The sequence below is a fragment of the Mobula birostris genome, unplaced genomic scaffold, assembly GCF_030028105.1.
Source record: "Mobula birostris isolate sMobBir1 unplaced genomic scaffold, sMobBir1.hap1 H_1, whole genome shotgun sequence".
NCBI classification, from domain to species: domain Eukaryota; kingdom Metazoa; phylum Chordata; class Chondrichthyes; order Myliobatiformes; family Myliobatidae; genus Mobula; species Mobula birostris.
The window spans coordinates 878,655-891,620 of record NW_027274040.1 but is presented as its reverse complement, the minus strand read 5'-3'; the positions used below and the strand labels follow the sequence as shown (position 1 = coordinate 891,620).

At 47.3% G+C, this 12,966-nt stretch overlaps 1 protein-coding gene across 1 annotated transcript in view; it reads left to right on the top strand.

Annotated features, from left to right (window-relative positions):
* LOC140192260 (uncharacterized) overlaps positions 1-4,531 on the top strand; it is a 72,354-nt gene extending 67,823 nt beyond the window's left edge. The window contains exons 12-14 of the mRNA XM_072249935.1: positions 2,527-2,956; positions 3,821-3,843; positions 4,277-4,531. Coding sequence (XP_072106036.1) covers positions 2,527-2,956; positions 3,821-3,843; positions 4,277-4,531 — 708 coding nt within the window. The remainder of the gene's footprint in view (positions 1-2,526; positions 2,957-3,820; positions 3,844-4,276) is intronic.
* The last annotated feature ends 8,435 nt before the right edge of the window (positions 4,532-12,966 follow it).

The window sequence follows — 12,966 nt, the reverse complement described above, 5'->3', positions numbered from 1 at the left end:
CGCAGCTGTCTTGTGGTAACAAATTTCACAGATTCACCACCCAATGACTGGATGCATTCTATGACCCTTATAGGATTCCATGCGTTTACAGGCTCTCTCAGGAGTAGACAGGGTTCAGTTCCTGAGAACGGTCTGTAAGATGGAAATGAACAGAAATAGTGCACGGGACAGGGTCACGGGAAGAACTACGACAGGGGAGCGAACAGGTGTGGCAAGAGCAGCTGCCAGCCCGTCTCACTGACCCAGTGAGAGGCCGAATTGAATTTGATTGAATTGAATATTATTTCTTACATCTTTCACATACACGAGGAGTAAAAATCTTTATGTTACATCTCCGTCTGAATGTGCAATATGTAAATTGTAGTAATTTGTAATAAATAGTATGTCCAGTAAGTTATACAACAGTACGGTCAGTATAGCTCAGAAATACGGTTGTGTCAGCGTGAATTAATCAGTCTGATGGCCTGCTGGAAGAAGCTGTCCTGGAGCCTGTTGGTCCTGGCTTTAATGCTGCGGTACCATTTCCTGGATGGTAGCAACTGGAACAGTTTGTGGTTGGGGTGACTTGGGTCCCCAATGATCCTGCAGGCCCTTTGTACACAGCTGTCCTTGTAAATGTCCTGAATCATGGGAAGTTCACAACTACAGATGTGCTGGGCTGTCCACACCACTCTCTGCAGAGTCTTGCGATTGAGGGAGGTACAGTTCCCATACCAGGCACTGATGCAGCCAGTCAGGTTGCTCTCAGTTGTGCCCCTGTAGAAAGTTCTTAGGATCTGGGGACTCATGCCGAATTTCTTCAACTGTCTGAGGTGAAAGAGGCGCTGCTGTGCTTTTTTCACCACACAGCTGATGTGTACAGACCACGTGAGGTCCTCGGTGACGTGTATACCGAGGAATTTGAAGCTGTTCACCCTCTCAAGCCCAGATCCATTGATGTCAATTGATGTCCCCATTCCTCCTGTAGTCCACAACCAGCTCCTTTGTTTTTGCGACATTGAGGGAGAGGTTGTTTTCTTGACACCACTGTGTCAGGGTGATGACCACTTCTCTATGGGCTGTCTTGTTATTATTTGAGATCAGGCCAGTCAGTGTATAGAGAGTCTGTTCAGTGGTCCCATCACTGCTCGGCCTGAACCGGCCCCCTGATTGTAGTGGCTTGGCTGGATCGAGAATGCAGTGTGGGGAGCGAACACCAACTTACAGAACCACTAACGCCATCTGGGGCACAGGCCTTTGACAGCAGCTCACCAGAGTCCTCCATCCTGGGAGTCTTTCAACCTGTTCCCAGGTGTGGCCCATCTTCTTGGCATATCCTTCCTCTTCCAGGGATGGAACTTCTGTTGGGGTTTCTGCAGCTCTGGGTTTTTAACCCCATGCCCAGGTGGGGGGGTGGTGGGAGTGAAAGCAGTTGGGAAAGCTCCATTCCCACAAGGTAGAAGATTCCTGTGGCGTCGGAGAGTCATAGAAAAATACGGCAGAGAAACAGGCCCTTCAGCCCATCTAGTCCATGCCCAGCCATTTTAAACCGTCTATTCCCATCGACCTGAAACCGGGACCATTGCCATCCATATCCCCTACCATCCATGTACCTATCCAAACTTCTCTTAAACGTGGGAACCGAGCTCGCACGCACCACTTATGCTGGCAGCTTGTTCCAAACTCTCCCCACCCTCTGAGTGAAAAAGTTTCCCCTCATGCTTCCAGGTGGCAAATGCAGTTACTGCATTGCCCATCCTGAAAGAAACTGTCCGAGTTTAGAACAGATACTAATGGGTCCCTTGCAATTATTTCCCGAGAACATTAAACTGATCCAACACCGTACCTTTTCTTTAAAATATCTCAGTCAGGTTAGACTGAAATGTCTAGACAGAGCGGACGTGGAGAGGATGTTTTTGAAAGTGGGAGAGTGGAGTACCAGACAGTGCAGCCTCAGAAATGAGGTTCGTCACTTTAGAATAGAGATGGGGAAGAATTTTTTCAGCCAGAGGGTGGTGAATCTGGAATTCATCGCCACAGGCGGCTGTGGAGGCCAAGTCATTGGGGATATTTAAAACCAGAGTTTGATAGGCTCTTGATTAGTCAGGGCATCAAAGGTTATGGCGAGAAGGCAGGAGAATGTGGTTGAGGTTATAAATCAGCCACGATGGAATAGAAGGACGTCCCTTTAGAACGGAGATGAGGAGGAATTTCTTTAGCCAGAGGGTGGTGAATCTGGAATTCATCGCCACAGACGGCTGTGGAGGCCAAGTCGTTGGGTGTACTTAAAATGAAGGTTAAGAGGCTCTTGATTAGTAAGTGTGTCAGAGGTTATGGGGAGAAGGCAGAAGGCTGGGGTTGAGATGGACAATCAATCAGCCATGAAAGAATGGTGGAGCAGACTCGGAGGGCCAAGTGGCCTAATTCTGTTGCTAAGATTTATGGTCTATCTACGAATAGGTTATGAGGTCAGCACAACATTGTGGGCTGAATGGCCTGCAACATTCTGTGTTCTAAACCTTTCATCTATATTTCTGTTTTCTTCAGAATACCCAGTCGGAGATCTTCGAGGAGCTTGACCAGAAGAGCGCAGTTGTTGGCGAGGAAACCGAACCAGCGGATGCGTGCGGCACGCTGCCGGCCGAAAGCACAGAGCAGAATGGGAGCTCGAGGCAATTCCTCCCTGAGGTCCAGAGTCAGCCCAGGAGCCAAGGTGGCCCCGAGGCCCAGGCGTTCCCCCAGGGGGGGCAAAAGGCCGCTAGAGAGACGCTGAGCGCAACGGGCAACCCGCATGCCGCCTCGAAGGCCATCAAGAGGTTGTCTAAGGTCCTGAAACGCAACCGCAGCCAAGTGGGCCTGGCAAGCAATGTGAATTGTTCCGGACAGACTGATGCTGCAGGGCACGTTAATGTCACTGAGGAGATTTCAAATGCACCTCGGGATCAGCGTGATTCCTGTTGCAACTGCTGGGGTTACAGTAAGTGAAATACAACCTTTTAGCCTTCTAAACTTAAAATCTGGGTTTCCTCACTTGCAGGGACTCCACAGTTTGTGTTCTCAGTATTACTTGTTTAGTCTTTGTATTTGCACAGTTTGTCTTCTCTTGCCCATTGGTTGCTTGTCAGCGATTGTGTGTACAGTGCCTCTAAAAAAGCATTCGTCCCCTTTGGAGGTTTTCATGTTTTGTTGTTTTACAACTCTGAATCATAGTGGATTTAATTTGGCTGTTTTGACACTGATCAACAGAGAAGACCTCTTTTGTGAACAAGTGAAGACAGATCTCTACAAAGTGCTCTTAATTAATTACAATTATTAAACACAAAATAATTGACTACCTAAATATTTTTCCCCTTCAAGTCACTATTTAGTAGATGCACCTTTGGCAGCAATTATAGCCTTGAGTCTGTGTGGACAGGTCTCCATCAGCTTTGCACATCTGGACACTGCAATTTTTCCCCTTCCCCTTCCTTCTTTACAAAACTGCTCAAACTCTGCTAGATTTGCATGAGGATTCCGTGGGGCAATACTGTAGCGTAGTGGTTAGCGCAATACTTTACATTACCAGCGACCCCAGTTCAATTTCAGCCGTTGCCCATAGAGAATTTGTATGTTCTCCCCATGACCACGAGGGTTTCCTCCGGGTGCTCTGGTTTCCTCCCACAGCCCAAAGACCTACCAGTTGGTAGGTTGATTGGTGGTTGTAAAACTGTCCTGTGATTGGGCTGGGATTAAATCGGGGGATTGCTGGGTGGCACAACGGAAGGGTTTACTCCACACTGTATGTTAATAACATCAAATAAATTAATTAATTAACTCAAAACATGAGGTTCCTCACTTTCAGGGACTCTGCAGTTTGTGTTCTCGGTACTATTTATTTATTTGTCTGGTTTTTTTTGCACGTTGGTTGCTCGTCAGTCTTTGTGTGCAGATTTTCATTGATTCTGCTGCAGTTCGTTGTCCTACTGTGAATGCCCGCAAGAAAGTTCATCTCAGGGTAGTATATGGTGGCGTATATGTACTTCAAAAATAGATTTACGTTGAACTTTGAATCTCAAAGTAAGGGAAACATAACCTTCAGACCACATTCAGAGTATTGTCAGCTGTGGAAGCTCCTGCCAAAATTCGGTTGCTCCCCCCATGCCTAACCAACATCATCCGTCAGTTCCCCAAAGGCATGGAAGGCCGCATCAACATGTGTGGTGAGTTGTCAAACCCATTTTCCATCAGCAACGGCGTAAAACAGGGTTGTGTTCCGGCTCCTACTCTGTTTGGACCATTCTTCACTGCTGTTCTTTAGGATGCCACATCAGACCTGAAGTCAGGGGTCTTCCTACAAACGAGGGCTGATGGCGGGCTCCTCAACCTCGCAAGATTGAGAGCAAGATCAAAAGGCAGGGACATTGTGGCGCATGAGCTACAGTTTGCTAATGACCGTGCACTGGTTGCCCACTCTCTCGAAGACTTACAGGAGATCACCAGTGCAGCCAAAAGCTTCGAACTGACAATCAGCCTGAAAAAGACGAAAGTTTTGTACCAACCAGCTCCTGGCTGAAGCTACGAAGAACCAACTGAACTCATTGATGACACTAGTCTCAATGCTCTCAACAAGTTTTGCTACCTGGGAAGCATAATAACATTCTCAGCTTCTCTGGATGTAGAGACTGAGTCAAGAACCAGAAAAGCCTGCTTTGTCTTTGGTCAGCTGAAAGATCGAGTTTGGTCACAGAACATCAGGTTGGCCACCAAGTGCAAGGTACACAGGGCCGTTGCCATATCAACCTTGTTATACGGATGTGAGACATGGTGCCCATGTCAGAGACACTTATGCCAGCTTGACCAACTGCAGCAGCGTCACCTATGTTCTCTGATGAAGGTCACCCGGTGAGACAAGGTCTCCAATACCGAGGTCCTCCCTCGAGCCGGAATGCCAGCAGTTTCAACCTTGGTGATGTCAGCCCAACTGCGCTGGGCAGGACATGTTGTCAGAATGCCTGGCGGAAGACTGCCCAAGGACATCTTGTACGGCCAACTGTCCAGTAGTACCCAAAAACGAGGAGGCCAGCGACTACGGTACAAGGAAGTTCTGCACAGGAGCCTCAAGAAAGCTGACATTGCCCCATCAACATGGGAAGATCTGGCTCAAGATTGCTCACAGTGGAGGGACGCCATCAGAAAAGGTGTGGACGCTGCTGAGAACAAGCTCAACGAGGCAACAGAGGAAAGGCACAGGAAGCGCCACAACAGAGCTTCTGCCCCTGCTGTCCCTCCAGGCCTCACCTGCCAAGCATGTGGCAAGCAGTGCCCGTCAAGGATCGGCCTGTACAGTCACTCCAGGATGCACATATCAAACCCCACTAACTGACTGAAAGGACCCGTCATCATCCTGTGGGATGGATAGCCAGAGAGATTGTCAGCTGTTCTCAAGGTTCAAGATTCAAGTTCATTTATACGTGTGCAGTACAGTGCAAAAGGCTATATATATATATACCGAGAGAGAGAGAGAGAGAGAGAGAGAGAGCGCGAGCTAGGGTGCCTAAGAGCCTGGCCATTCTCCTCTGACCTCTCTCATTAACAAAGTGTTTTCACCCACAGAACTGCTGCTCACGGGATTTTTTTTAGTTTTTCACACCATTCTCTATAAACTCCAGAGACTGTTGTGCTTGAAAATCCACAGGAGATCAGCAGTTTCTGAAGTACTCAAACCACCCCGTATGGCACCAACAATCATTCCACGGTCAAAGTCACTTAGATCACATTTCTTCCCCCATTCTGATGCTTAGACTGAGCAACAACTGAACCTCTTCACCATGTCTGCATGCTTTCATGCACTGAGCTGCTGCCACATGATTGGCTGCTTCGATATTTGCATTTACGAGCCAGTGTACCGAATAAAGTGGCTAATAAACCTTGTGTAGGAACATTTTTTTAAAATTCTGAATGTGTGCTAGATCTTATCACAGCCTTGTGGGCTGAGTAAAACTGAATTATTAGTTGTTGAATTAAGTGTTTCAGGAAACAATTAAGTGCCCAACGCGTCACCAGCACCAGACTACCAGCCATCAAGGATGTATTCCAAGTTCAAAGTACAAAGCACAGTAATTATCAAAGTATGCTTACGGTGCACAGCCTCGAGGCTCATCTTCTTGCAGGCAGCCACAAAACAAAGAAATGTCAGAGAACCCACTTAAAGAAAGCAACCCACGATACAAGACCATCAGACGTGCAAAGTCACGCAAACAACAGAAACAACAAACGAGTAACGCTCAGAACATCAAACATCAGAACGCAGGATCCCCAGAAGTGGGTCCACACCCACTAGCCACCGGGGGGTGAGTGAAGCCGGTCCAGGAGCTTACCCACCATCAAGGGCCGGGAAAGGGCCAGTAATGTCAGGGAGGATCCCACCCACCCTGCTCACGGTCTGTTTGTCCCTCTCCCATCAGGGAGGAGGCTGCATAGCATCCACGCCTGGACCACCAGACTCAGAAACAGTGACTAACCCACACCCCCAACCACCACTACCTGATCATTTCCTGTCAGAGTCACCTTCTGTACAGACACTCAGTGATTCAGGAACAGCCTCTCCCCCGTCATCAGATTTCTGAATGGACATTGAACCCGTGAACACTAACTCACTATTTTCTTTTTGTCTTTCTGCACAACTTATTTAATTGTTTAATTTTTTATATATTTACTGTCATTTACAGTTTTTATTTTCTATTGCAAGGTACTGCTGCCGTACAACGACAAATTTCATGGGATATACTGATGGTATTAAAGCTGATTGTGATTTTGAGACACTCCTGTGCCTGGAGTCACTTTATGCACGTACAATCAATCCATGTATATAAGCTATCTTATGTATTTATATTTATTGTGTTTTTATTATTATTATTATTATTGTGTTCTTTACCTTATGGAGTTTATCTTAGTAGTGAGTTAAGCATCGATTTGTCGAACTTCTAGTTTTCTTCTTCACCATTCCCCATTCTCATTTCTCTCTCTCACCTTATCTCCTTACCTGCCCATCACCTCCCTCTGGTGCTCCACCATTGTCCCCTTCTTCCATGGCCTTCTGTCCTCTCCTATCAGATTCCCCCTTCCCCAGCCCTTCATCACTTCCACCAATCGACTTCCCAGCTCTTTACTTCACCCCACCCCCTCTTCTGGTCTCACCTATCACCTACCACCTCGTACTTCTTCCTCTCCTCCCCCACCCTCAACGTCTTCTCCCTTCCTTTCCAGTCCTGATGAAGGGTCTCAGCCTAATGCGTCAACTGTTTACACTTTTCCGTAAATGCTGCCTGACCTGCTGAGTTTTTCTGGCACTTTGTGTGTGTTGCCTTGGATTTCCAGCATCTGCAGATTTTCTTCTGTTTGGCTTGGTGTGTTTTATTTATCTCCTGCATCCCATCCAGAGTTACGATTATTTCATTCTCCTTGACCCTTGGGTACTGAAAATGACACTAAACAATCTTGAATGTGTTTCGATAGCTAAAGTATTCAGTTCATACCCTAGACAGGATGTGCTGCATGAGCTGGTTACGGGACAGTGCTGTGGAACGCGACTGCAGGAACCCACCCGAGCACCAGCAGAATCAAGTTGCCGAGAGGTTTCCCAACGCGTCTACCTATCCCGAGAGGGTGACTGAGGACAGGAGCAGAGGGAAGCTGTGCGTGTCCTCCAAGCCCCCAGCTTTGCACCTCCGTGGCTCTACCTGTTCCACAAAACCCAGGATTAGACAAAGGGACCTCAACAGTCATGGCAGGTAAAAAAAAAAGGTGAACGCCAGAAGTTTTCTCTGGGGTTTCCTCTGGGTGCTCCGGTTTCCTCCCACTGTCCAAAGACGTACCAGTCAGTAGTTTAATTGGTCATTGTAAATTGCCCCGTGATTAGGCTGGGGTTAAATCGGGAGATTGCTGGGCGGTGAGGCTCGAAGGGCCGGAAGGGTCAATTCTGTGCCGTCTCTCAATTAATGAATCAATCAACCTAACCCTCCCCTCCCACACAGCCTGCCATTTTCCATCATCCGTCAGCCTATCTAAGTGTCTGTGAAGCACCACAGTCAGCGTAGTGCCTTCAGTGCCACCAGGTTCAGGAACAGTTATTACCACTCAACCATCAGGGTGAAGGTTCAGGAGCCTCAGGTCCCACACCACCAGGTTCAGGAACAGTTATTACCACTCAACCATCAGGAAGGAGGTACAGGAGCCTCAGGACCCACACCACCAGGGTCAGGAACAGTTATTACCACTCAACCATCAGGAAGGAGGTACAGGAGCCTCAGGACCCACACCACCAGGGTCAGGAACAGTTATTACCCCTCAGCCAGGGGTGCACTGCTGCTGGATCTCACCAGAGTGCCACTCCGGCACCTCTGTAAAAAATGTCAAAATATACAAGCGGGGAATTTAACAGCGGCCGCTATAGTTGATTGGAAAGAGGCTCTTTTTATCTTTGTGTTGATAGGAAAAAGAGTAGTGAGCAATGAACGAGACGAAATACATTTCCAAACCTCCCAAATGGTTGCTGTCCTCCCCGTTAACATTTCTCACTTACGAAATGCGATATTTTCTATTCGTACAGATACAATTATAATTTCCGTAAAGATTCAAGCTTCTTTCACTTTTTATATACTTAAAGACTAAACAGGATTTGTATTGGTCTAACCACGTAATACCCGATGTGTGAGGATATTGTGGGTATCCACACACACAGGTACACTTCCTGTCCAACCATTTCTGCGAGAGAAACGGTACGAGGCAGAGTTGCCAACCTACCGCTTTTGATACTAATATTCACCAATATTCGTGGCTTTACCAATCGTTCATCAGCCGTTCTTGTTTCATACTTGATTACTTGGTTCCAATTTAGGTGGCTGAAAGTGTAAAAAACTTACTTGCTTTATTTCTGTTATTTTGATACCTGCTTAGGAACACTGCTCAGCACTGCGGGCCCTGCTGTCTGCTCTGACTCAGCCGTAGAAGTCAGGCTACATCTGTGGCGCTCGCCAATACAAAGGTAAATTTTTCTCACTGACAACCCTATGGCTTCCAAGCAAACAACGTTACTTTACTTGCTTGATAATTATATTTTATGATAATTAGTGAGTACAACCATGCAATACTTTGTCATATTATTAAATTAAGTATTATATGTTTTATTACACCAGTTACACACTGAAGTGTAGTGATAGGCTATAATCTTGTTCATGTCGTAACTATCACTATATTTCTGTGGAGCTGGGGAATTCATGTATTTCTTTCATCTTGGTTCAGTGCCTGACATTATAAGAAGCCCTATTCACATATATATGTCACACCCAATTTGCGTACCTGCTCAAGGTGAGTGAAGACGACAGACGAGTGCGGGAGCGGTCGGCGGTTCCGGGATGGCGGATACCGGAATTCGACAGTTCGAAGGCTGTTGGAGGTTCGGAGGTTGTTACGTGGACGGATCGGGGAGGAGTGAGCTCCAACGACTTAATTTGGTGCACAAAACTGACAAATTTACTGAGTGGCACCTTTGTTTTTTTTTTGTGTCCACTAACCACACCACCAAAAAGAGTTATAAAGTGTAACTTAACCGTACATTGTGTATTGTCTGATATTTTACAGTGTGGGCTTGTATCGGGGTGCATTACGTAGCGTCTACGCAAACGTGAGTACACAGTTTGGTAGGGCCTACGGCAGTTCCCCTAGATGGACGTGAGTTGACCGAGCCGAGCATTACATATCTATCTAGCTAGGGTGCCTGAGACTTTTGCACACAGCGCTGTATTTGTCAACATGGAGCGGAGAGCGAGCTTGTAAATCTGGCAGGAGCAAAGAATGTTGGGAATGGCGAGGGTGGAGCACCGCGGGAGGGGTGTGGGACAGGTGGCAGAGGAGGAGTGCCAATGCACTTGGATAGCGTGGTTGCAGACACACCCAGCCCTGAGACACCAGGCAAGGCCATTTGATTCCAAACAATTGGTTTATTGATCATTACGGATGTCTCTCTGGTGCTTCCCACTCACTGCCTCTCCCTTCCCCTATTCCCAACCATGATCCCCCCTCTCCCAGTCCACAATAGAGACCCACATCAGAATCAGGTTGATCATCACTCACATACATAATGAAATTTGTATTTTTTTTGCAGCAGTACAGTGAAATCCATAAAATCACTACAGCACTGTGCAAAAGTCTTTGGCACGCTATTTATATATATGTTTGTGTGTCTGTGTCTGTCCCTAAGAATTTGGCACAGTACTGTACATATTTTGATAGAAAATTTTTCAAAGTTCCAAGTTCAAAGTAAACTTTCACTTTTCATCTTGCAGGCGGTAACAGTCCACGTTGGCAATAATCTGCAGAAAAACCACTTCAGCCGTTTCTAGGCGATTCAACGCCTCTACAGTGCGCTGATGCCCCTGTCCACTTACGCTCCAGCCTCTTCCGTCTTGGACATGATACGACGCCGCTTAAATTTGAGAAGAAATCATTTTATAACTTACTAATCTACTGAGTGGAAATTTTAGTCCTTAACTTCCTACTTTTTGTAAATGTATCTCTTTCCAAAACATATTAAGTATATTTAAAGCTTGCAAACCACTGTAATGTTGCATCAGTTCTTTTGCCTCCCCAGTAGATAACGTGTTGATGATATTTTACCTGTATGGTTGAGGGAGGGAGAGATAGCGGTGGGAACATTGACACATAGAAACAAAGAAAATCTACAGCACAATACAGGCCCTTTGGCCCACAAAGCTGTGCCGAACATGTCCCTACCTTAGAAATTACCTCGGGTTACCCATAGCCCTCTATTTTTCTAGGCTCCATGTACCCATCCAGGAGTCTCTTAAGAGACCGTTTTGTTTCCGCCTCCACCACCACCGCTGGCAGCCCATTCCATGCACTCACCACTCTCTGCATAGAAAAACTTACCCCTGACATCTCCTCTGTACCTACTTCCGAGCACCTAAAAACTATGCCCTCTCGTGCTAGCCAGTTCAGCCCTGGGGAAAAGCCTCTGACTATCCACACAATCAATGCTTCTGATTATCTTGTACACCTCTATCAGCCACCTCTCATCCTCTGTCGCTCCAAGGAGAAAGGGCTGAATTCACTCAATCTATTCTCACAAGGCATGCCCTCCAATCCAGGCAACATCCTTGTAAATCTCCTCTGCACCCTTTCTACGGTTTCCACATCCTTCTATAGTGAGGCGACCAGAATTGAGCGCAGTACTCCAGGTGGGGTCTGACCAGGGTCCTAAGGAGCTGCAACATTACCTCTCGGCTCTTAAACTCAATCCCACGATTGATGAAGGCCAATGCACTGTATGCCTTCGTAACCATAGAGTCAACCTGCGTAGCAGCTTTGAGTGTCCTATGGACTCAGACCCCAAGACCCCTCTGATCCTCCACACCGCCAAGAGTCATCATTAATACTATATTCTGCCAACATATTTGACCTACCAAAATGAACCACCTCACACTTAGCTGGGTTGAACGCCATCTGCCTTTTTTCAGCCCAGCTTTGCATCCTATCAATGTCCCACTTTAACCTCTGACAGCCATCCACACTGTCCGCAACACACCCAACCTTTGAGTCATCAGCAAATTTACTAACCCACCCCTCCACTTCCTCATCCAGGTCATTTATAAAAATCACAAAGAGTAGGGGTCCCAGAACAGATCCCTGAGGCACACCACTGGTCACCGGCCTTCATGCAGAATATGACCCATCTACAACCACTCTTTGCCTTCTGTGGGAAAGCCAGTTCTAGATCCACAAAGCAATGTCCCCTTGGATCCCATGCCTCCTTACTTTCTCAATAAGCCTTGCATGGGGTATCTTATCAAATGGCTTGCTAAAATCCATGTACACTACAACCATGGCTCTACCTTCTTCAATGTGCTTAGTCACATCCTCAAAAAATTCAGTCAGTACGTAGGGCACGACCTGCCTTTGACAAAGCCATGCTGACTATTCCTAATCATATTATGCCACTCCAAATGTTCACAAATCCTGCCTCTCAGGGTCTTCTCCATCAACTTACCTACCACTGAAGTAAGACTCACTGGCCTATAATTTCCTGGGCTATCTCTACTCCCTTTCTTGAATAAGGGAACAACATCCGCTACTCTCCAATCCTCCGGAGCCTCTCCTGTCCTCATTGATGATGCAAAGATAATTGCCAGAGGTTCAGCAAACTCCTCACTTGCTTCCCACAGTAGCCTGGGGTACATCCCGTCTGGTCCCGGTGACTTATCCAAAAGCTCCAGCACATCCTCTTTCTTAATACCTACATTCTCAAGCTTTTCAGTCCAGTACAAGTCATCCCTACAATCGCCAAGATCCTTTTCCGCCAAGACTACATGGTCAGTAAAGAAACGGAAAAAAAACAAGGGCCCAATCTTATTAAACAGTCCGTTGCGCAAAGTTGGAACTCACTGACAAGTCGATCGTTCAACTGCGACTTCCCCCGATCGTCGCTGCCCTTGGGACTCTCGCTCCACGTTGGGCGGTCTCCCAACATGTGCAGATGTAATCTAAGGGAGGGGGGTGTTGTCCCTGATGATGGAGACTGGTTCCCTGTCACATCGCTCTGTGTAGTTTGTTTCTGGATATCTGTTCTGACACGTGATGTCCGGCGCCGAGAGGAAAACTTCCAGGAGCTAACCTGGCAGGGGAGAGACGGTGATGAAGAGCTAAGATCAAGCGTTCTTTACCGAAACGCTCTGATCGCCGGTGGTCATTTCAGCATACAGAGAGCGTTGGCAGGGGAGCGGCCTCGGGCTGACACGGGGTGGAGTGTGGAGGGCATTGGCTCCGAAATCTGGCCCTTTCCCCCTGTGCAGCGGCGATGGAGGGAAGGATGGCTGGAGAGACGAACGCATCAGAGAAGAGGAAGGCTGGAGAGACCAGCGCCTCGATTCGTGGGGCTGGGGTCAAGAAGACGGTCAGACTGAGCGTTCGAGATTTGAAGGCAACGGTTTCAGT